Source organism: Harpegnathos saltator, unplaced genomic scaffold (assembly GCF_003227715.2).
Source record: "Harpegnathos saltator strain DR-91 unplaced genomic scaffold, Hsal_v8.6 scaffold688, whole genome shotgun sequence".
Classification (NCBI taxonomy): domain Eukaryota; kingdom Metazoa; phylum Arthropoda; class Insecta; order Hymenoptera; family Formicidae; genus Harpegnathos; species Harpegnathos saltator.
Window position 1 is genome coordinate 405,570 of NW_020230524.1, and position 25,843 is coordinate 431,412.

At 31.6% G+C, this 25,843-nt stretch overlaps 3 protein-coding genes across 8 annotated transcripts; all 3 read right to left on the reverse strand.

Annotated features, from left to right (window-relative positions):
• Positions 1–1,359: 1,359 nt before the first annotated feature.
• Positions 1,360–7,114, reverse strand: LOC105181438 (uncharacterized protein DDB_G0284459). Of its 2 annotated transcripts, none has more exons than XM_025305283.1 (10): positions 6,930–7,114; positions 5,867–6,234; positions 5,205–5,389; positions 4,708–4,809; positions 4,262–4,358; positions 4,105–4,173; positions 3,812–3,952; positions 3,359–3,665; positions 3,112–3,283; positions 1,360–2,582 (listed from the first exon to the last, which is right to left on the reverse strand). In XM_025305283.1, exons 2-10 carry the CDS (start codon positions 6,226–6,228, stop codon positions 2,578–2,580), a joined length of 1,440 nt encoding a protein of 479 aa, XP_025161068.1. In that variant the 5' UTR covers positions 6,229–6,234; positions 6,930–7,114; the 3' UTR covers positions 1,360–2,577. The 2 variants fall into 2 exon arrangements, with proteins under 2 accessions (XP_025161068.1, XP_025161067.1); XM_025305282.1 differs by having other exon boundaries at positions 6,900–7,024.
• Positions 7,115–11,051: 3,937 nt separating this feature from the next.
• LOC105190403 (transformer homolog A) lies at positions 11,052–20,904 on the reverse strand. 5 transcript variants are annotated; one of them, XM_011153155.3, is made up of 10 exons: positions 20,669–20,886; positions 18,792–19,166; positions 17,819–18,003; positions 12,659–12,757; positions 12,381–12,483; positions 12,179–12,247; positions 11,910–12,029; positions 11,559–11,733; positions 11,316–11,487; positions 11,052–11,254 (listed from the first exon to the last, which is right to left on the reverse strand). In XM_011153155.3, exons 1-10 carry the CDS (start codon positions 20,722–20,724, stop codon positions 11,232–11,234), a joined length of 1,377 nt encoding a protein of 458 aa, XP_011151457.2. In that variant the 5' UTR covers positions 20,725–20,886; the 3' UTR covers positions 11,052–11,231. The 5 variants fall into 5 exon arrangements, 4 of the variants coding, with proteins under 4 accessions (XP_011151457.2, XP_011151456.2, XP_011151454.2 ...); XM_011153154.3 differs by having other exon boundaries at positions 11,559–11,736; positions 20,669–20,885; XM_011153152.3 differs by having other exon boundaries at positions 11,559–11,766; positions 20,669–20,885.
• Positions 20,905–21,785: 881 nt separating this feature from the next.
• On the reverse strand, positions 21,786–23,848 carry LOC105190402 (serum response factor-binding protein 1). The gene is made up of 2 exons (XM_011153151.3): positions 23,397–23,848; positions 21,786–23,288 (listed from the first exon to the last, which is right to left on the reverse strand). Exons 1-2 carry the CDS (start codon positions 23,421–23,423, stop codon positions 22,050–22,052), a joined length of 1,266 nt encoding a protein of 421 aa, XP_011151453.2. The 5' UTR covers positions 23,424–23,848; the 3' UTR covers positions 21,786–22,049.
• Between the last annotated feature and the right edge of the window lie 1,995 nt (positions 23,849–25,843).

A 25,843-nucleotide genomic window follows, 5' to 3' on the forward strand; every position in this document is an offset into this window, starting at 1 on the left:
ATCTTTCCATATTACACTTACTGATAATATATTTGCAATGATGCATCTTCAATATTACATCGTCGAGTGTTATATTTCTGATTTATCTTCCTCGTCGTTTTATTTTTGATATTTTACCTTCAATATTGCATCTCTGACATTATATCTTTTATTATCGTAAGTCTCCGACTTGATAATGTTGTGTATTCAATATATTTCGATGTTGTATATTCAATATATTTACGACGTATCTTCAAAGTTATTTCTTCGATGTTATATCTTACGTTGTTATGTCTCTGATATATCCCTGTTGTTTTATCTCTGATATTTTATCTTCAATATGCCTCTGCTGTTATATTATTTAATGCTGTATCTCTGTCTTGATATCTTTCGATGTTGTATATTTAATATATTTACAATATTATATCTTCAATGCTGTATTTATAATATTGCATCTTGCGTGCTGTACTTATAATATAGTTTTAATAATGTATTTCTGATCTGATATCTTCCAATATTGTACTAATTAATATACTATATTTACAATGCTATATCTTTAGTGTTGTATCTTTGATGTATTTTTGATATTGTATCTCCGATTTAGTATCTTCTCATGTTATGCAATCGTGGATAGAAATATTTGGTGGTCAATAATTTTTTTTAATTAATAATTTAAGAACGTACTCATCTAGTCCAAGAAGAAAACTTTTCATCCACAACCATACTTGATATCTTCCGTCGTTATTTTTATTGTGTCTTTCGACGTCGTATCTCTAATATCATATATCTACTATATCATCTCTGACGTTGTATTTTTGGTAGCAACTTCCAATGTTGTATCTTTGGTAGCATTTGCGATACTACTTGCAATGTTCTATCTTCGAATGTTACAAATTTGTTTTCTAATTTATTATTGTTAATCTAATTCTTTTTTTATAACAAATATAATACACGTTTATTATATTACATCTTCGAATACGGTGTTTTTTCATTGTTAATATATTGATATAGGTGCTCTCTCTCTCTCTTTCATTAATATTTTGATTAATATTAAAATCATTGTCAATTATTACATGAAACTGCATGTAATATATGTAATTTTATTATTTAATATTTATACAAAATTTATTACATTTAGAGAATCATGAATGTCATCAAAAAACTTATAGAACATATGTTCTACATTTTTTTCCTCAGGAATGTTTTCATATTTCATTATAACGTAATTATTAAAAAGAAATAGAATATATTTATAATAAATAATGGAAGATAATTTTGTGTATATCTCCCACTTCTGAGCACCAATAAAAAATTATACTTTTACATTCTTTTATACTACAGATATTTATTATTAAATATTTGTTTCATTTTGTTTGAAAGTTTTACACACATTTCCATTATATATTTTTACATTAACATTCCCGGTTATATACCATTTTTGTAATGTGTATCATTATTACCAAAATAATCAAACATTTAAAGATATTTAAAAAGTAAATATAAGTCGTATGGTTTTTACAACAGTAGTAATGTAAAATTATTTATCGTAACTTCTTCTGAGTTGAATATGTTATATAGTCGCTATATCATATATCATAAAGAGTTCATGATGAATGAACTCAAGGTTGTAAACGCTAAATCGCAGGTATTTGAAAAACCATTACCTTAAAAAATATAATAGTAATTCTTCAGGATGTTTCTTCTTTGATCTTCTCTTATTATATTGAATTTACAGTATCGAAAAACATTGTAATATATTGAAGTAAAACGTCACTGATGTAAATATATTAAACGTTGAAATTTTGAAAAATTGGAATTACATTGGAATTGTTTTGCAAAACATCTTTAAAAACCATGTAATATATAATAATCTTAGGCGCGTAATATAAAAAATGCCTTTATTCTTTCTGAACTTCAACTCAATAAATTCATATGTTCAGTGCGAGGAGTCGGTAGCTGTTTCAGCAAAAAAAACTATTTTGTAACTGTTGTAAAATTGTCAATCTGCTTGGTGTATGCTTTTAAATTTTGGCATGATTAAAGATATATATCAATCAGATTCACGAATTTTACAATAGTTTTGCAAAGCAGTTTTTTTTAATGCAGGCTGCTTATTAAATGTCAATGCAACAAGTTAAGACAAAACATAATTAGCAAAAATTTTGTTCGATTTGCTTTCTTTTCAGTTCTTTTTTCTTCTGTAGCATTGTCATGTACTCAATTTGAATGAACAATATGATTATAAGATGAACAATATGATTATAAAATTTAACTTTATAATAAAAGTGCTTTTGTCACTATATATGTGCGCACGAATGCATGAAATTCTGAAAATTATATAACTAAATGACAATGAAGTTTCATTGTCATCTAATGATACATCTTTCATAAAAGAATGCTAAGAATATAACATTTTATCCTCTCTTCTCTTGAAGATCATATCCTCGGGATTAAGTATATCCCGTTGTAATTCGGTGATGCATCTTTTTGCAAGGATATTCCTACGAATGTTAATTTTAATACGACGTAATTCCGCAGTACTAATCTGTATGCCTTCAGGACTCTTGAATAAAGGTACTGCCCCACTTGCACACTCATTTAATCTAAAGATGATATAGTCGTGATATATTGTAATCGTTCTTTTCAATATATTCTACATAATATTAGCAAAAGAATGCTTATATATAGAAACATACATATATATATAATTTAGAAGTATTTTTTAAATATTTTTTTTCTTTTTATCTTAAAGAAAGAGAATTTAAAAAGAGAAAATAAAATTTATTTCCTGATCGAGTATAATAAACTACTAATTTTGTATTGATTTGTACTTGTATTGATTTGTACTTGTATTGATTTGTACTTTTAGTGAATTAATATATGAAGCAGTTGTTTTGCAACAGAGTTATAGAGTTATTTGACATTATACAAAAAAATTGTGAGCTGTTATATTTGTAATTTTCTATGCAGGTTTTATCTTGTGTTATAAACTTGATAAAATTTAACTTACAGAATTTAATAACTACTTTCTTAAAAAAAGTCAATGTTTTTTACGACTAATACAAACATAAGTCCTGCAAAGATTTATCATATTCCATATAATGTTTGACTACATTGATTAAATTTACTTACTTGAATTTGGAGCTGGAGATCTTATTCTATACATATCGGGCGCTATAAATCGCGGTGGGAAAGGTCTTATTAATCCCATTAAGGGAGGATGTTGACTTCTTCCCAAAGGAGGGACCTGTCTTCTAGGAATTGTGACCATGGGGCTTATCATGATTGGTCCCGGAGGTAAATTCTGAAGATAAAAATTATGTTAATAAATAAATCAATTATAAAAAACGTTAAATTAAATTTATATAAATGTACTTACACCATAATAAATAGGCACTGGTGCATGTTCAACATAATGTGGCACTGGATCTCTCCTATCTCTGTTTTTATTCCTATATCTTTCTCGATCTTGATCTTTTCTCCTATTACTGTCTTTAGACTTACCTCTATCCCTATCACTGTTTCTATCCCTATCCCTGTCCCTGTCTCTATCTCTATCCGTATCCCTACATCTATCCCTGTTCCTATCACTGTTCCAATCTCTGTCTCTATCTCTTCTTTCCCAAGAACGTCCATTTGATTTATTTTGATATTGGTTGCGATAAGATCTGTTTTCTATAATGGACCTTTAATAATAAAATCAATGATAATAACGATTATCTGATTTTTCCAGCGTAAATGTTCAATTCTATCTGACATTCTTTTTGTATGCAGAAGTTTACAATAATACACTATAATATTACGATGTAATACGCGAATCACTATTCCATACCTAGAATGATCATTGCGTATATCCCGTTCTCTAGAACTTGAACGAGTACTGTTGCGTCTTTTTACACTTCTATCCGTATATTTCTCTTTATAGTCCTTATGTTTCTGTGTTCTATTATTAGTGTCTGTATATATATAGTGGCTACAATAGAGTAAGAGAATTGTTTTTTAAAAATATAAAATTATAACTGTATTATCAATCACATAATATTAACTTATATAATTTATTTAAGAAAAAAGCAAGTTCAATTTGCTTTTGGTAATAAATTAATAATACATAATATATGTCCTTACCTATCACTTGTATGATAGTCAGTGTATTCTATTCTTTTATCATGATTTTTTGATTCAGCACTTCTATATCTGAAATAGGATGAAAGAAAATATTAAGGAATTATTAAGGAATGTATTTAACAATTATTAGCAGATTATAAATAACAATTAAACGTACCTGGTATGATAGGAAGATAGATATCCAGGACTATGACTGCGATTCCTAATAGGGCTCAATGATGACGAACGCCTTTTCGAAATTCGTATTTTGTTTGCTGGAATCGAAAATCGTACGGTTAAAGAAATATACATTTTCATATCACCAATGTTTTATAACACGGCAGATATTTGCGACTTATGCATCAAAAAATAAAAACTAAAAATTGATACAAAAAAAAAAGATCGTGATCCACAGAAACTTTATTTGTGATATGCAAACCGATTTTATCGACTTTCCTAACTTTAACTTAACTTTACTTTAACTTTAACCCATTCTCTTCTAAAAGAGGAACAGTTAAACAGTTATTTGTTCGAAGATTGGCGTGTTTTGAAAGAAAATCAAACTCGATCCTTCGATTTTATTACACTGATTTGAATAATAATTACGGTTATTTACAATAATACCTGATTGCTCGCCATCTATAGCTACAACCGTACGTCGTTCCTCCATTTCATCAACTACTTTTTCTATTTCATCCCTATTGAATATCGGTTTAGATCCTTCTCCTGTATTACAATAATATAATTTTAACATAAAAGCAACACTAATAACAATAATTTCCAATCCTTTTGACTATTTAAATAATGTGATATTTTTACGTTCAAATCATTCTTTTTCTCTCCACTCATGCACTGCAATATTCTTTTTTCGTTTAATTCGCTTGTTAATTTTTCTTTTCAATTTCTCTATCTCCTCTAGCATCATCTTATATCCAATTTGAGTGAATAATATGATTGGTCTATTATGAGTTTTAATTTGATAATAAAAATACTTTTGTCACTACACATGTATGTGTACGACTGCACGAATTTCAGAAAGTTGTATAGCTAGGTGACATCTTCATTGTCATTTAGCGATACATCTTTTACAAAAGAATATTAAGAAGAATATAACATTTTACCCTCTCTTCTCTTGAGGATCACATCCTCGGGATTAAGTATATCCCGTTGTAATTTGGTAATGTGTCCTTTTGCAGGAATATTCCTACGAATATCAACTTTAATACGACGTAATTCGGCAGTACTAATCTGTATACCCTCAGGACCCTTGAATAAAGGTATTACCTCATTTGCGGACTCATCTAATCTAAAGATTATATAATAGTGATACATTAGATTTATTATAGTCATTATTCTCAATATATTTTACATAATATTGGTAAAAAAATGTCTTTATATACATATATATAAACATTTTTTAATGTTTCTTCTTTTTCTTATTTTAAGAAGAAAGATTTATTGGACGATTAAATATCGTAATCGCCAATTATATTGACTATAATACTTTTAGTTAATCGATGTTTGAAACAGTTAGCGTTTTACAACTTTTAATATAGTTATAGAGTTATTCAATATTATATAAAAAAATTGAATTTCGAACTAATCCTCTACATAAGTTTTTGTCTTATAAATCTAATAAAGTTTAGTTTATAAAATTTAATAATTGTCTTTTTTGTCAAATTTAATAATTATTTTCTTAGACAAAATTAATGTTCTATAGGAAATACTTCGAATTTCTCAATTGTATACATACATAAATATAACTTATATGCTTGCAACTTACTTTTTGATTTTTTGAGTATCAGATTTGGAAGTATCCCACAGGGATCTTTTTTTGTGTTGATATAATGGCGATTTACTTCTGCTCTTGCTTCGACTATGACATGAAGATGTTTGTTTGAATTTCATAGCTTCTGCACGTTTTTTGTTATAGTTTATTATCATTTGTTGTTTTAATTTTATATGTTGTATCTCAAACTCTTGTTGACGTGTCCATTCCAGTCTACGCCTTAATTCGTCCTCTTTTCTCCTCAACCATGTAATTAAACGGTCACCTTCGTTATATGTAGATCTTGATTCTTCATCACGCCGTAAATTTATTGATTGTATTGGATACATCAATGAAGATAAAACATCAAGCAGCATCTGTTACTGAAATATATTAATTCCAATTTTGGTTTGGTTAACAGTACCTATTTTTACATAAACTTTATCGTTCCTGTAGGCTTATAATTTTAATAAGTGCTTTATTTTATTTTAGAGTTACTGTTAATTACAATTATTTATGTTGTAAGATATTTTCTTCCTGTCACCTTTTTTATATTCCTTCGATATACATTTATAGTATAGCAGTAGCACGTGCTACGCTAATAGATTAAGAAAATCGTTCGATTGTACAACTATTGGTATGTCATTATTCTGTTCTCTAGTTATTTCTTAAGAATTACCAAATTAAATATATTGTGTTTAAATATTGCCTTGTATTATATTCGAATTATCAATAAAAAATTATTTTAAGCTCTTTAATTAATAATTATAATGCACGATTCTAAGATATTCGAACACTCAAATATCCTTCAATTTTTTTGTCAAATTTTTCGCAGATGGATACAAATATACAACACAGATACGATAGATATGTTTTAAGATGTCTAGAATGAATAAGAATAAAATACTGTTAATAAATCAGATAGAATTCGATCATGAAATCTTAAATTCTTTAATTCTCTGCTTTTTGATCGTAATTTCTTTCATGCTAGAATATTTATTGTTAATTAAAATGAGTAAAATATTAAAATATTCATATATTTATTAACCTTAAATCCGTTGCGCTTCTAACTACTCACGAAAATGAAGACCATGAAGTTGCATCAGGGTTCTTGCATACAGGACGTGGCACGTTTGCCACACGACGTTCGCCAATGCCCCGCACTCGTTTGCTACTGCCGACTACAGCCGCTATATGGCGCCGCTACTCACGGTTAAGTTTTAATCAGCCAATAATATAACCGAGTGTAGTAGTCTATTATATGCCTTCGCATGGCCCAACGCCGATTGTGGCACATTGTTATCCGAATCTTCGTGACTTATATATGTTCGTCGGAGGAGAACTGATTCGAACCACCGCTCTATATATGCTGCTGAGTTTGAAGGCGGTGCAACTGATACCCACTGGGTTGAGGCTAATAATTTCGAAATCACTAATTTCTCCGCTTGTTTTTTTTACTCGCTACGGGTAGACGTTTTTAGGTCCAACTTCAGGTCCTCCTCTTAACCAGATATTCTCCAAGCATATTTGAAACTTTGGTTCTCGTGGCCAGGAATTATTTCTTTATTCCCCGAGTTTGAACTAACCTATCTATTATGAACATTGCCCAATATGGTAGCGACTTCGACTTTATCCACTGCTATTCGGAATAATGATTTAATGCTCCAATTGAACCAGGTTCTTAAGTTTTTAAGCCGAGATTTCCTTTTGCCAGATTCATGTCTTCCCTCGATTTTTCCCTCAAGAATGACTTTTAAGATATATTTTTCTGGGTGTCATAGGCTGGTATTCTTAGGCGGATCTTATATTTAGATATGCAACGATTTTTCAAAATATCGATAACGATATTATCGTCATTCAGAACGATTATAACGATAATATCGATAATTTTGGAAAATATCGATATTTGTATAAAAAAATGTATACATATAGGGATATGCGTATAAAGGTACACACGAAAAATTTAAAAAGATTGTTTAAAAATTTGTATCTTCACATAATTTATTGTCATTCTTATTAGCAAATATATAATAAACCGCAGTCGTTTGTCGGAGATCACCGCATACATGGAGCAGGAGATCTATTACGGTTCAACGATTGAGGTGAAAATGATGAAAATGAGCGAATTTACTAGACATCGACCAATTACATAATATATATTCCAGAATTCACTCACTTTTGTAATTTTCATCTCGGTCATAGAACCGTAATAGGCTCCCAGAACTGTAACTGAAAAATACGAAATATCAGTAAAATTCATATCGATATATCGATTTTATCGGAGACAAAAAAATATCGATAAATATTCTATACTTGTCTATCGATATTATTGATTTATCGTTGCATCCCTACTTATATTTAAGATCGTTTTAAGTTTATCTTCAGATGCTGTACAAATTACTTCATTGGCTACGAGGAATCTGAAAGTTCCTCGAATCTGAAAGTGAGAACTTAAGACGATCTTATATAATATAAAATTCAACTATGAATACCGGTTTTAGGTTAGTACCCGAAGTACTGATTTTATAATATATACTACTTCCAGTTTCTTGTTCATGCGTGCGTTTTCAAGGGTGCGAAAAATCTCCCGGTCATCCAACATCGGAGTAAGGAAATCTCCAATCAATATTGTAACATGGAATGTTAGAAATATGTTTCAAAGTGGAAAACTGGATAATACAGTAAATGAGATGAAAAGGCTAAACATATCAGCTCTTGGCATTAGTGAGATGGCCGGATGGTATTGGATGAATATATAGTTTATTTCGCTGGAAAAGATAGTAACAATCATCGCAATGGTGTTGCGATGATATTAACTAATGCAATGCATAAGACTGCGATAGATATCTGTACTTATTCGGATAGAATAATTATGGTACAAATTAAAGTAAACCCAACGAATATACTAGGTGCGCAACTAAGTTTCCGGGTTTTTTAATCAATGAAAAATGGAAAATTTCAAGAGAAATACAAAAAATGGTTTATTCAAAGTATCGTCCCTCGCTAGCTACACATTTTTGCCATTCTCTGGCAATACATGAATACCGCGACGATAAAACGACGCGTCTTTGGACCGAAACCATTCATCCAACCAATTTTGCACTTCTTCGAAATTAGCCAAGTGTTACCCAGCCAAGCCATGCGCCATCGACCGGAACAAGTGATAATCGGAAGGGGCCAGGTCTGACGAATACGGCGGGTGCGGTAGCAGATCCCATTTCAGCGTTTTGATAGTGTCCTGGACGATGGAAGTGCGATGGCACGGAGCGTTGTCGTGCTGCAATATCACTCGTTCGTGCTGCAATATCACAATATGTCTCGTCCCATTCTGGCCGTTTTTCAAGCAATGCATGGTTCAAATTGATCAGTTGTCGGTAGCGATGCCCATTGACAGTTTCGCCCGGTTTCAGCAGCTCATAGTACACGATTCCTTTCTGGCCCCATCAAACGCAGAGCATTGTCTTCTTTCCGAAGCGATTTGGCCGTGCCGTCGATGTTGATGCTTCGCCAGGTGAAAGCCACGATTTTTTGCGTTTGGGATTCTCGAAATATATCCACTTCTCATCGCCAGTAACAATTCGATGCAGGAAACTTTTTCTTTCATGTCGTAAAAGCAAAATTTCGGAAGTGGCTCTTCGATTTTCCATCTGTCTTTCAGTCAACTCATGCGGCATCCATTTTCCTTCCTTTTAAATTTTTCCCATAGCATGTAAACGTTTGGAAATACCTTGGCGAGTCATGTTTAATGCCTCCGCAAGTTGATCTTGTGTTTGCGTATCATCTTCATCTAATAACGCTTGCAGATCGGCATCAATTGGTTTTGGTCTTCCGGAGCGTTCCTTGTCCTCAATGTCAAAATCGCCACTTCTGAAGCGTTTAAACCAATCTTCACAGGTAGTTGTCGATGGTGCATGTTCGCTGTAGGCCTCCTCAAGCAAACGACGTGCTTCAGCTGCACTTTTTTCAAGTTAAAGCAGAAAAGCTAAGTTTCCCGCAAATGCTGTTTATTTGGCATAAAACTTAACATCTTCGTTGTTAGAAAAAATATTTTTGCGTTGCGATATGTGTTGGTATTATGACTGGTTATTGTTAATAGATGTCAAAGCTATAAAAAAACACAACTTCAGACATGTATGTCAACTACATGTGTCGTTAACGCCATCCATGTGTGAAACCCGGAAACTTTGTTGCACACCTAGATAAATAATAATAAAAAATAAAATAAATCTTATCCAAATATATACCCGCGTCAGAATGTAAGGACGAGGAGATAGAAAGATTCTACTCCGGATTGAATTCCCTGACAAGGAAGTTAAAAAACAACATAATAATGGGCAATTTGAACGCAAATATTGGAATGAGAGAGAAGGCATCGGTTGGAAGACACGGTTTAGATGTTAGAAACGAGCGAAGGTATAAACTTGTTTAATTTTGCATTGAAAAAGATCTAGCCATTGTAAATATTTTCTTCAAATTGCCGAAGCTGCGCGGTTATATACGTGGAAATCACAGTTGGATTCGAATTGACAAGTTGTAAGAAATTAAATAGGCTACATAACTATTATTCAGAGATACAAAAATGTCAAAGCAATAAGGACATACCGCAGCGCAGATATCACCTCGGACCACAACCTTCTTCTTACGAAAATTTGTTAACGCATAAAAAAAGATAAAAAGACCTAAATGTTAAAGAAGAGTCGATTTGAACAACTTAGATGTTGCTAACATTGAATTGGATGTTAAAAATATGAAGATGACGTGGAAGAAATTACCCAAAGTCAACAAATTTCTATTGACAAACAATGGGATAAAAGAGTGACCTCCAATGAAATGACGTTGAACGCTAGAATGAGACAGAGTATCAAGGAAATAAAAATGGATAACTGAAGAAATTTTGAAATTGATGGAAGCGAGAAGACAAGAAAAAGTAAAAGTGAATAGAAATGAAATTAGATATAACCAAATTCATGCGGAAATAAGACGAAAAATAAGGCAGACTAAGACAAATTCCCGCGAATGCGCATAATTGGGGAAGTTCGATAGACTATTCAATTTTCTTTACACAAGTTTTATTTTGCTTCATAAATCTATTAGAATTTAGCTTGTAAAACTTGAAATATACATATATATATTTCTTTAACATCCCAAATTTATTATAACAAACGCACATGTATAATACAATTATAATTATCGTAGTCTATTACGTAAAAATTTAATACAACTATGTCTTTCTAGTTTTTTTATACATTCATATAAATCAACATAAATTTTTTACCACAGAAATTTGTAAACGCATACGTCCCGGAGAGAAAATTAAATCATATGATCCGACTTGCCTGCAAGTGAACTAAAAAACAAGAATTCCATCTGTTTCCGAGTTTTATCCGAACATAGGTCCATATCCTACAAAGATTTATATTTCATTACATACATTTGATTATACACTTTGATTAAATTTACTTACTCGGATTTGGAGCTGGAGGTCCCATTCTATATATATCAGGCGGAACAAATCGTGGTGGGAATGGTCTTACTGGTCCCATTAAAGGGGGATGCCGACCTCTTCCTAGAGGAGGAACCTGTCCCCTAGGAATTGTGACCATGGGACTTACCATGTATGGTCTCGGAGGGAAATTCTGAAGATCAAACATTAATAAATAAATCAATTACTACCTAGAATTCATTAAATTGATATAAATGTACTTACACCATAATAAATAGGCACTGGTACGTGTTCAACATAATGTGGTGCTGGATCTCTCCTATCTCTGGATCGGCCCCTATTTCTATCTCTTTCTCGATCTCGATCTCTATCCCTATCCCTATCTCTGTCTCTATCTCTTCTTTCTCGAGATCGTTCGTCTGATCTATCTCGATATCGGCTGCTGCGATAAGATGTATTCTCTATAATAGACCTTTAATAATAAAACTAATAATAATAATGATTATCCGATTAGCGACCCAGCATAAATGTTCGACTCCATCCAACATTCTTGTATGCAGAGATTTCCAATAATAATAATAATAATAATACGTGATATGAATCACGATTCCATACCTAGAATGGGAATTGTTTGTATCCCGTTCTCTAGAACTTGAACGAGTACTGTCATGCCTTTTTACATCTCTATCCGTATATTTCTTTTTATAGTTCTCATGTTTCTGTATATTATTATGTCTGCAATAGTGTAAGAAAGATTGTTTTTTAGAAATTTTTAGAATTATAACTATGTTATCAACCTCATAATATTAATTTATATGAATTATTTAAGAGAAAGCAAGTTCAACTTGTTTTTATTAACCAATTAATAATATATATCTCCTCACCCGTCTCTTTTATGATAGTCGGTATATTCTATCCTTTTATCATGATCCTTTGACTCAGCACTTCGATATCTGGAACGGGATGAAAAAAGATATCAAAAAGAGTATTAACAATTATTTATTTAACAATTATTAGTAAATTATGAATTTATTACATATTATTTAACAATTATTGAATCAGTAAATTATAAATATCATCTCGTACCTGGTGTGATAAGGAGATAAGTACCCAGGACTGTAACTGCGATTCCTAATAGGGCTCAACGATGACGAACGTCTTTTAGAAATTCGTATTTTGCCTGCTGGAACTGAAAGTCGTACGGTTAAAGAAATATACATTTTCATATCATCAATGCTTTATAACATAGTCATCTTATCCGTTCGAAGATTGACGTGTTTCAGAAGAAAATCAAACTTTTAACCCTCTTCGATTTTATTGCACTGAATTGAATAATAATCATGATTGTTTATAATAATGCATACCTGATTGTTCGCTATCTATGGCTACAACCGTACGTCGTTCCTCCACTTCACCAATTACCTTTATTTCATCCCTCTCGAATATTGGCTTAGATCCTTCTCCTACATATTATACATTATTATAATACAGTACTACAGTATTATAATAGTACAATTTTAACATAAAAGTTGTATTAATAACATAATAGTTTGCAACCCTTTTGACTATTTAAATAATGTAACATTTTTATATTTGGACTATTCATTAATCATTATTATTGGATATTATTGTAATCTCTATTGATAATGTTGCAAATATCAGACTAGTAACACATTTTTGCAAGTAGAGACAAAGATAGAAAGAATAATGAGATTAAAAATGCAAACCTGTATGTTAAATAAGGGCAAAATAATTTTATTGTTATGCAAGATACTAATTTGATATTTATTCAAAGATTTTATAGACGATCTTCGATGTTCGTAGAAATATCTTCATTGTTGCTATGAAAAAAGTCCCAAAAGTAAAATTTGCTTTATAAAAACTTATAAAATTGAACTTATAAAATTTATTCTTTATAATAAACTTGCTTCTCCGTAATGTATTTTACTTTTGGTATGCTTCAATATTTGAATTATATGAAACATATTAGTTATAAATAACGTCATGTATATATCTTACATACCTTTTGATTTCGCTAAATGATAATACATTATCATTTATTATGCTTCACGTATTGAATAACCAATTGCGTTTAAACAACAAGACACAGTTGCAATTTTGTCAAGATAAATGTGTGCTAGTACATTTTCTGTGAAAATCAGAATATTAACATTGTGAGTAATATTGACTTTGATTTTCAACGGTCAAAAGATCGGATAAAGTTAAAAAGATATATTGTTATATTAATAAATTATGTTTATACACATAATGATTAACACAAATATAATTCTTTAAAACTATTATTTGTATTATAACAAAAAAAAATTGTTTACTGCACTACTTACTTAATACGCAGTCCGTACAATGCATTGGAGGTGTGCATTACTTGTTTCTGTAGAGTTAAATAACTTTGTGCAATTAAAAGTTTATCTTCTCTGGAAATATTCTAAATCGGGACAAATCTTCCTGGTAAAGCTCTCAAAATATTTGTATCTTCTAATGTTATTTTATATGTTATTGAATCTTCCGTTGTTGTATCTTCCATTGTTGTATCTTCTGTTATAAATTTTATTATTGTATCTTTCATTGTTGATATCATCCCTTATTGGATCTTCTGAGGATTCGATCTGCATTTCTCGTAAACCCTACGGCTATGTCACAATTTAAGATAGCACGCATCGTGTCAAAGATCGAATTGGCTAGAGGGATAGTATATTGCAATAAAATAAAAAATAATGATAGTATATTATAAAATAAAATTATACTTGCGTCTCTTCGGAATGGCAGTTGATTTGTTAGTATATTAATAGCTCCACATCGTTCGATTTTTATGATATTACAAATATCAAATATAACCCTGTATTTCACCTATATGATCACATATATTGTATTTAGAAACATAATTCTCTTCCTCTTTATGATCCTTTCAATCAATATTTGACATAATATGGTTTATCTATGGCTATGAAAGAATGCGCAGGTCTTTCATGGTTTCCTGTGAATATAATGTATAAATAAATATATAAATTAATAATCACCTTGTTACAATTCATACCAATTCCTTAAAAGATAATGCATTTTTATAGAGTGAGAAATTAGAGGGTAGAAGGAAATTAATAGGTATGCTTGAATGAACACAGGATAGTTATATAGACAAACAAAAAAACATATTCATTACATACCTAAAGTTAATGTTTACAGTGGATATATCTTCTAATGTTGAAATTTTCTATATTTCTCGATATTATCTAATGTTATATCGTACCTATGTCGCTATTATATGTTCCATGTATGATGTTAATCTTCAATGATGATCTTCAGTGCTGTATTTATGATTTTGTATGAATATTTACGATGTTGTATTTTCAATACTCTACTCAAATATTGTATCTTCCGTACTATCTTTAATACTATAGGTCTGTTCTATATAACTGAACTAGCTGCATTAGTAACTTGTACTAGCTCTCTTTCTCTCTTTTTACACTGTAGACTCTAAATCAATTATATATTTGTTTCTTTTGAAGTTCCAAAAGTGCGTACTGATTCAGCTATATAGAACAGACCTTATGTTCTTTATATTTCCGATGTTGCATCTCTGACGTGGTATCTTCCGATATATTTTTCCATATACTTACTGATATTTGTGGTAGTACATCTTCTGACGTTGTATCTCTTTATCTTCCCCATTGTTTTATCTTCCGGCGTTGTATTTTTTATCTTCTCCGTTGGTTTATTTTCAACGTTACATCTTCCGGCATTGTATCTGTAATTTATCTTCCCTATTGTTTTATCTTCAATGTTACATCTTCTGGCGTTGTATCTTTGATTTATTTTTCTCGTTGTTTTATTTCCGAAGTTTTATCTTTAACGTTGCATCTTTGATATTATATCTTCTAATGTCGCAAGTCTCCGACTTGATACCTTCCGATGTTCTATATTCAATATATTTATGACGTATTTGTGTCTTCGATGTTATGTATCTGATATATCTTCCCTGTTGTTTTATTTCTGATATTTTATCTTCAATGTGTTTCTGATATTATATCGTTTAATGTTGCATTTCCGACTTGATATTTTCCAATGTTGCATGTTTAATATATCTACGATATTGTATCTTCAATGCTGTATTTATAATATTGTATCTTCAATGCTGTATTTATAATACTATATCTTCAATGCTATACTGGTCAATATATTGTACTTACAATGCTATAACAGATGTATCTATGATGTTTCCTTCTCCAAATTCAATATCTTCTCATGTTGTATAATCGTAGATAGAAAATTATCCATAATTTTATGTGTGAGTTTCGAAATATACTCGTCTGGTCCAATGGAAAAACTCTGTTCACATTTTTTATATTTTCCAACGTTGTATCTTTAATGTATCTTCCAGCATTGTATCTTCAATGTTATATCTTCTATATCATCTCTGACGTTGTATCTTCCAATGTTATATCTTCAGATATTACAGGTTTGTTTTCTATTGCTAAACTAATTTTCTTTTTTCTGACAAGTCTTAATTGCACATTTGTCTTTTCTTAAATTTGAACAGTATACACTAGTTTAGTATTACAAAACAAACCCTTAATTTTCCCGAATATTGTGAAAAGTTCGGAACATTTCACGCATCTATATCCCCGTTAAATACAGATTCAACCGATTTTTTAAGTTTCGTATGTAACATATAAATATTTGTTTCAAAATGAATATTTATAACGTATGAATTTATGGTACTGATAGTATCGCGATACCGGATTTATCTTTAAAACAGATAATGAACGAACAAATTTACATAATGTCACCCGATTATTTCTCTAAACTCTAATGTATCTTCCATATCTTGTATCTTCTTCGAGTACGTTGTACGTCATATCTTCGAATATGTTGTACATTATATCTTCGAATACGTTGCACATTGTATCTTCGAATACGTTGTATTTTCATTTCATTGTTAATATATTAATACAGGTGCTCTCATTTTCATTAATATTAAAATTACTGTTAATTATTATATGAAACTTCATATAATCTTATTGTTTTATATTTATATAAAATTTATTACATATTTTTTCAAAATATGTTTCAACATATGTTCTACATTTTTTCCTCGGGAATGTTTTCATATTTTATTATAACGTGTTTATCACGTTATAACAAAAAATTATAAAATATATTTATGATAAATTAAAGATAATTTTGTATGTACATTTTTCATTTCTGAGCACCAATAACAAATTATTTCTTTACATTATTTTATATTACAAATATCTATTATGAGATATTTGTTTTATCTTGTTTAAACATTTTACATTTCCATTAAATATTTTTACATTAACATTCCCGGTCAAATATTTTTGTAATGTATATTATTATATTACTAAAATAGTCAAAGATTATATTTAAAAAATAATAAGTTGTGTGGTTGCCACGACAACAATGTAAAATTGTTTATCGTGACTTCTTCCGTGTTGAATATTTTATACAGTCGTGATTGTAAAGAGTCCATGATAAATGAGCTCAAATGAAGCTCAAAGAACGCTGAAACGTAGGTATTGGAGACCCTGAATGATATCATAATGGTGATTCTTCAGGATGTTTCTTCTTTGATCTTCTTTTATTATGTTGAGTTTACAGCATCGAAAAACATACTGTAGTATATTGAAGTAAAACATCGCTAATGTAAATATATTGAACGTTGAAATTTTGAAACATTGGCATTGCGTTGGAATTACGTCTTTCAAAACGTCTTCCAAAACCGAGCATCTCGTCTCAGGCACATAATGTGATATAAGTTTTTACTCTTTCTGAGTGTCGACTTTAATAAACGCATGTCTCGTGCGAGAATCAATAGCTGCTTCAGCAAAGGAGGCTGTTTTGCAATTGTTATAAAATCTATCAATTTACTTGGTGCATGCTCTTAGAATTTGTCGTGATTACGATAGAACATTAGAACATACTTTTTTGTTCACAGCGGGGAAATCCTCGTGGATACCTTCATCCCCCTGGAGGAGAGTTATATCGAACTATCACCAGCTAAAATCTTCCCGGAGTGTCTACCAGCCGGACCGGAATGGAGGAGCTGGGGGAACCGATACTAAATTCCCTCCCCAATGACAGGACATACTCCAATCAGATTCATATATTTGATAATAGTTGCAAAACAGTTTTCTCAAATGCATGCAGCCAATTAAATGTCAATACAAGAAGATGAGATAGAGTATAGTTAGCAAGAGGGTTGCAACATTCTTTTGTATTTTGTTTCATTCGCTTGTTAGCGTTTCTTTTCAATTCCTCTTTCTCCTCTGGCATTATCTTGTGCCCAGTTTGAGTGAATAATATAATTTATTTATTATGAAATTTAATTTGATAATTTAATTTGATAAAAATGCTTTTGTCATTACATATGTGCGCACGACTGCACGAATTTCAGAAAGTTGTATAACTAGATGATAATGGAGTTCCATTGTCATTCAGCGATACATCTTTCACAAAAGAATGCCAAGGAGAATATAACGTTTTACCCTCTCTTCTCTTGAGGATCACATCCTCGGGATTAAGTATATCCCGTTGTAGTTCGGTAACTTGTCCTTTTGCAGGAATATTCCTACGAATGTCAACTTTAATACGACGTAATTCTGCAGTACTAATCTGTGTGCCCTCAGGACCCTTGAATAAAGGTACTGCCCCACTTGCGGACCGATCTAATCTAAAGATAATATAGTCGTGATATATTAGACTCATTGTAGTCGTTATTCTCAACGTATTGTACGCAACGTATTGTGGTATTAGTAAAAAATTGCTTATATTATACATATAAACATATATATATATTGTTGCGCTTGTTCTTTCGAGAACGAGAATCGATTGCTGTTGTTGATCTTGATGCGAGCGAAGCGTCGAGTCCTAGACAAAAGAGATGTGTTTCTTGTAACAAGTTAACGCTAATGAAAGAACAACTAATGAAAGAGTGGCACATGAACTTCCGGGCTGGGCTGACGTGTAGAGAGTTTGACGTTACAAGAATTACAATTATTCTACGCTGTAAATAGGAGCATATTAAACGTCTTTATAAACATGCGTATTCATTTCCTGGTCGTATGCGTGCGTGAGTGAGCGCAACAATATATATAATATATAAGAATTTTTTCATGTTTTTTTATTTTAAAGAGAAAAATTTAGTTGCTTATTAATTGCTCGCTTATGAACCGCTAATTGTATTAACTGGGACAGTACTTTTAATTAATATTTGAACAATGTTCGAAGTAGTTACTGTTTTTCAACGTTTAACACAATTGTAGAGTTATTCGAAATTATACAAAAAATTGTGGGTCATTGGATTTTAGTTCCATTTTCTACACAAGTTCTATTTTACTTTGTAATTCAATTTGCAAAATTGAATAATTATTTTCTTAGAAAATAATTAATGTTCTATTAAAACACCTCAAGGTCCTCAGTTGTATACTTACGTAAATATAACTTATGCTTGTAACTCACGTTTTGAATATAGTGTTAGATTTGGGAGCTTCCGATGGGGATCTTTCTCTGTGTCGATGATACGATGGCGACTTACTGCTGCTTTTGCTTCGACTATGATGTGAAGATGGTTGCTTGAATTTCATAGCTTCTGCGCGTTTTTTCTCATAGTTAATTATCATTTGTCGTTTTAATTTTTCATGTTGTCTTTCCAATTCTTGTTGATGCCTCCATTCTCGTCTACGCCTTGACTTTTCCTCTTTGCTCCTCAATCGCATAAGTAAACGGTCATCTTCGTTACGTGTAGATCTTGATTCCTCATCACGACGCAAATTTGTCGATTGTGTTAGATTCATTGGATTGGGTTGGAGATAAAACACCAAGTTGTATCTATTACTGAAATATATTAATTCCAACTTTGATTAATTAATAGGAACACTTTATATATAAATTTTAATGTTACAATGTTCGTGTAAACTTTGATGTTCTTCTAGACTTATAATTTTAGTAATTATATTATTTTCTTCTGCAATTATTGTTAATTGCAACTTTTTGCACTGTAAGCTATACTCTGTCTGCATATTTTCTTTTTCTTTTATACTTTTAGTTTTAAATTAGTTTTTTCTCTTTTCTTGTATATTCTTTTTTTGTCATGTAGTTAATTTAGTTACTTAGTAATTTTGTTAATTACTATTTTTGCTGCTACCTTTTACATTATCGTTTTATATTTTTCAAAAGAATTTATCTTGTCTAATAAATAACATTTCTTTCTTTCTCTTTCTCTCACCTATATTCTTTGTCTTTCATTTGCTTGAAATTTATATTCGAAATACCTTGTTTCTGTTACTTCCTTTATCTTCTTCTCTCTCCACCTTCAATTGATCTTCTTAGTTCTTTCTTCTATTTTTCTTATCACTTTAGTTTTATCGATGTTTAATTTAAGCTTAGTAGGAGCAATATTTCCTGCTATTTATTTCATTATCGACAAAAAAATAATCAACTTTTGCCAGAATTAAAATTAGGGCAACTACTAACATATATCTGATCTGTTAATGCAAATTAGAAGAAGACAGGGGGAAACTCTAAATTTTTATATACATATTGCTAATGTGCATTATTTCAATTGTTTATTAATCGAGTTAATTAAAATACATAATTATTATTCTTATATAAATGCTACTTCGACATTTATAATATAGCAATAGCACAATAGCCGCGCCAATAGGTTAAAAAATCGTTTCATTATACGTTTAACCCCACGAAAACAGGGGCTCGATTCCTGACGGCGTGCAAATGATGCGCATGTGAAAATCTAGATTATATGTAACGTTAACTATACATTTTCGCATACGCATTTCACTCGCACGCCGTCAGGAATCGAGCCCCATGAACGTTGTGTCCACGTGAAATCCATGTGGTTTTGTGGATTCTACGTGAATGCAACGTGCGTTCCATATGGATTCAATGTACGTTTTTGTGGAGTAATGGCATGTCGTCTTTCTATTCTTCAGTTATTTCTCAAGAATTTCCAAATTAAATATGTTCCTAAATATTTTCTTGTATTATAACTTCGAATTAGCGATAAAAATTTTTTTAAGCTCCTTAATTAATAATCATAATGCACGATTCTAAGTTCGATACCGAATACACAATTTCCAATTTTTTCATCACACTTTTCACAGATCGACGCAGATATACAGCGCAGACAACATGATAGACATGTTTTAAGATGTCTAGAACGAATAAGAATGAAATGCTGTTAATAAACCGGGTAGAATTCGATTATGAAATCTTAAATTCTTTAACTTTTCGTTTATTAATCACAATTTCTTTCACGCTCGAATATTTATTGTTAACTAATATGAATAAAATATTAAAATATTCGCATATCTACTGACCTTAAATCCGATGCGCTCCTAACCACTCGCTGCTTCAACGAAAATGTGAAGACCATGAGGTTGCACCATTGCGAGATGGACGCCTGGTTGGTACATGCGTAACGAAAATCAGTAATTTATATGCGAATGTGACCGTTATTTTGGCGGGATGTAACCAGCGAATGAGCAATGGGTTTATAGATTATAGACTGTTGCCTACAGGACACGGAAATACTTGCCGCGTGACAAAGTATGGCGTAATAGCCAATCAACATATTGGCTTTCCTTATATGCTGTAAATTTATTGGTTATCGCGGCGTTTTTGCCGCATGCAAGCATTACTGCGTCCTGTGGGCAGAAGCTCTATAAAGGCCGTATTCCATTACAGATGACGAGCTTGGTTGCGGTTGAGGTTACGATTGGATGTTGGAAATCTACCAATCAGAGCAAAGCAGTTTGCCGGCCAGTAGCGAGATTCTGTAACTTGTTATGCAGTCGTTACAATAACGATATTATCGTTGTGCAAGTATAATATATAGCAAAAAAAATGTGCAACATTATATAACGAACCGAAAACTGTGGTTATTAGCACTTAACGAGTTACAGAATTCCGCTACAGTAGGTTCCCATTCTGTAACTTCGTAACGACAATGACTGCGTACAGAAAACAATGGTTGCACTATGGTTGAGTAATTCATTAACATGGTCGGAATGTAAGGATCTAACACTAAAGATCGATAGTTACTAATCGCTCAGTGGGCGTTTTGTTCTTTGAACGCAACCAATGTAAGAGAATCAATCAATCATAGACCCTTCTTTTCCATTTCTACTTTTCGTTCTACGGGTTGCCTCTGATTGGTTGATTCTCTTATATGTTATACAAAATTCTATGCTGAGATTCTTATACTGAAGAAGACGAGAGAACTGAAATCGAATGTACGAATAATGTATCTCCAGTTACATATGTATATCTTAATTATTGTTCATATATAAATTCAAATCTATGTAAATTATATGAAGTTTGTACATAACAACTTATATTTACTATGTATTATATACAATAAATAAATCTTATATTTTAAGATATATTTACACATTTGTATGTGTGTGTATATATATATATACATATATACACATTTTTTCAACAAAGCAAATGCACATTATAAACGAGCAATAGCTGCATACAATAAGCATAACGATTGAGTAATCGATTTTCAAAAGAAAGATATAATTAATAAATCTAAAGATATGTACCAATTAGGTGATTTTTACTCAATAGTTGCATGATCGTTATGTCCATTGTATGCAAAATGTGCCATACAAAGCTTGCAGTTTATTTTTCCTCTTTCTTTTTTCTGAGAGCAACTTGTAAATTGTTAAAAATATAGAAAACCATAATTATTTAATCATCCGCAAATACAATCTTCTTTCCTTGAAATCCTCGACTCATTACTTCCTGCTGCTTTTTCTTAGCCAACCAGGATGGATGCAAATCAATAGTTTTTCCTTTGTCATTGGCATTGTTTGGATTATTCTTGTTTATGCTCTTATTGATCCTATCAGATGTTCTTTTTTCTTGTTTAATAGAAGTAGATTGTTTATTTAAATGTTTATTATGGTCAACCATCTTCTCTCTTCTCAATTGTTTCTTTAACTGATTATGGTTTTGGGTTTTATTTTTTTTTATATTATTCTCAGACCTTGCATTTTGCGTTTTGATTTGATTACTTGAACGAAGTATTCTGGCTGGAGTATCAAATTTCGTATACAAATTTGAAGCATTGGTATATTTCTCTTGATAACTTTGATTGTCTTCTGTAATAAAGAAATCATTGACTGGTTGTACTTGCATAGTTGCTGTATCTTCGTGATCAGGATTTAATGTTTGTACATCTGTAGCAGAATCTTGCTCTTTTGAAAGCTCTACAAATCGTTTTACTGTAGCTTCCTTCGTAACACTGCATAGTTTAATTGCGGGTGATTGTTTATTTACATCCTCTAATATATTATCTTCTACTAGCTGTGGTAACTTATCACTAAACAAAGCTATATTTTCATCATTTGATAACTTTTTGTGTTTAAGCAATTTATGTTTTTTCTCACATATGTTTTCACAGATTTCTTTATCTTTAGAGTGGTGTTCGAAATCTTCAATTTCATTGGAATTAATATTTGATTTCTCTGAATTTTCACATTGAGAATGCTGATGATTTTCTGCCAAGGCTTTTATGTCTTTTGTTGAATTCACTTTGTTAACTTTCATTTTTTTACTTTCATGTTTCTTCTTTCCTTCCAATAAATATATTTCATAATCTGGAAATTTTTCTTTGAATTGTATTAGTCTTCTACTGAGAGATTTATAATCTACCACTCTTGCAATGATACGGTTTCTGTTACTTGAAGATGAATCCTGCAATATATTTTTCACTTCTTTTTTATTCATAATACCAAATTTAGAAATTTCATCATCTCTGATCGTTTTCAGCGCGTGAACTTCTGCAATAAGCTTATCAGCTTTTCTTTTATTCTTTTCCCGTTGTTTTTCATTTCCATTTTTATCTCTTAGGAGTTTAGCTTCTCTGATGAGTTTATTCACTATGCAAACACGTGCTTGGCGAACTGTATGACGCAATAAAACAATCTGAAAATATATATTTAATATTTAATAAAATACATATATCAATTGTAGTACATTTAACAATAATGAACATAAACAAAATTTATTAAAGATGTAAATAACATATCGTACCTCATTATTCATCTCAGCTTTACTCATTTTAATAAAGAATTTTTCTATAACGTGGTCGAACTACACAATAATAATTTCCTGGGTTATTATTTAGAAGATTATCACTGCCTTCAATTTTGCTGAAACTCGCCTATCTTATATATGACGCGAGAAACCGAATATGAAAAATAAAATCGTCACTGAACTTCACAAAACGAGATATGAATCCTCTGTACTTTAACTAGGTATGAGAGGTTAGGAAAGTTGTCAGCGACGATCTGTGTTCATCAGGGCCCTCACACATGAAATGCATAGAACATAGATATAACATAACATAAGCATAAGAAAGATGTGCAACCTACATGAATGTGCATAGCATAAATTTCGACCAATCAGAACTTAGGAACGTTACGTGCATTAGTCGCGTTCAGCAAATAAAAACATTCAGCACTCGACATTTATTAGTTTCTTTTGTTGGATTCTTAAATCTAGACCAATTACGTTGACGAATCTGACTCAACGAATCATTTGATAGTTGTACAGCTGCACTGCTGAACGCGTTAATTTAAAAACATAGTTCTTGTTGACTGAGAAGAAAAGTGTTAATTTAAGTTGTCTGAAGCATTGATATATAAAGGTTTGCATATTTCTGAAGATTAAATGTTGATTATGTCAAATTGAATACAACATGAATATGTTTGATTGCATTTGAATACAACATGAATACGTTTGATTGTACAAGAACTTGTTTTCGTCCTTATTCATCTTTCATCCTTACCTCCCTTAGTACAATAAGTTAAAATGAAACGAATATACATTTTTCACTCTAATTTATTGCACCAACGTTGTACCAGTTCAGAAAGTTCTTCGAAAAAGAGCAAATCTAAGGTTTGACTATGAATACTAGCCATAATGAATGGTTGGTTACGTATATATCTGTATTCTATCCTTAATAGCACAGATGTTCAGGGTATCAATCATGAATCTTTTCCTTTAACGTGAACTCGTGAAAAGTGAAAATTTTCTAATGCAAAAGCATATGGAAATGTTTATTTTTCACGAGTTCATGCTACAGGAAAAGATTCATGATTGATGCCCAGAGGACGTCCAGAGTACGTCTTGAGGACGTCCTGGGGATGTTTCTTCATCCTCAGGACGTCTTTAGGATGTCCCCAGGAGGACATGTGCTATCAGGGATGCCACCAGAGAAAAACCTGAGAGCGGCCACAGGGCCGATTACACCGGGACGCTTTTTCTGCCGAATTCCAACGCGTCCCCTGAGAAAATGCGTGCACACTACATCCATCCTGACGGTAATGATAAAGCGTACACGGTTCTTGCTCACTCTACTTTTCCTTACAAGAGATTATAAGTTAGACAAGCACAGACGATCAATCGCTCTCCGTCTTTGTCGCACCGATGAGCGTATGCGCGGCAGGAGGAGACACGAGGAGAGTTAGTGGCAGATCTTATCGCTAAACTAGAATCTCTCCCGTCTTGCTCTTATAATTGCGACTTATAATTTTAATAATTACAACTGCAGCAACTACTAACATATGTCTGATCTATTAATGCAAATTAGAAAAAGACAGGGGGAAACTAAATTTTTTTTATTTGCCTAATATTTTTTGAGATATTTAAAAAAAACTTGATAACTTTTTCAATATTTAACTTACAATATCTTGCTAACTATTTGCCGAAAGAAAAAGTGGTGCTAGACGTTTTGCTTTATTTAATCTTAAGAATACATTGTTATAATAGCGCCCTGACTTTTATTAACTTAATGACTTTTGAAAATTTCAAAATCATCAAATAACTCGATAATTATTGCAAAACGGTTATGGGACTTTATGTTTGTCTTAACGCAATCTACCTTCACACTTCGGATTCGCAGTTAATTACCGGACACCCTATATTTATACGATATATATCGTATATAATCTTCATGATATTAATCATATACAATCTCAATTCTTCTTTTCTTTTGCGCATGTTAACATGTTAATTCATGTTACAAATGCATAACAATGTGCGAGACCGTGCTTGTCAAGTACGCTATTATGGTTAGAGCACGGACATAAACCGCCTGAAAGTAGATGTAACACATCTGTAACAGGACTGCCACCACATGCAGGTTTTACCGCCGAGACCTGAAAATGGATATAACGTCGTAGTTCCCCTCTCAAAATAAGTGCAAATGACGTCTTTTCCCAGTGCAGAAAGTCGGTGTTGCCGAAAAGGCCGTGCTGGCGCCGTCTTATTCCAGGTTGCCGCCTCTACGCTGGCATGATAACCAACAACAGCGCTACTGGCCAGGATCACCCACGCAGACCCACTTCGTTGCTCGCGGCTGAAGTTCGGCCGCCCGGGTGATACAACAGGCGCGACGACGAACTGTGCATCTTTGTACGGCACAACGTCGACTATGGTAATGGACTGTTATTTTTAACATTCCCCTATTGCGTTTT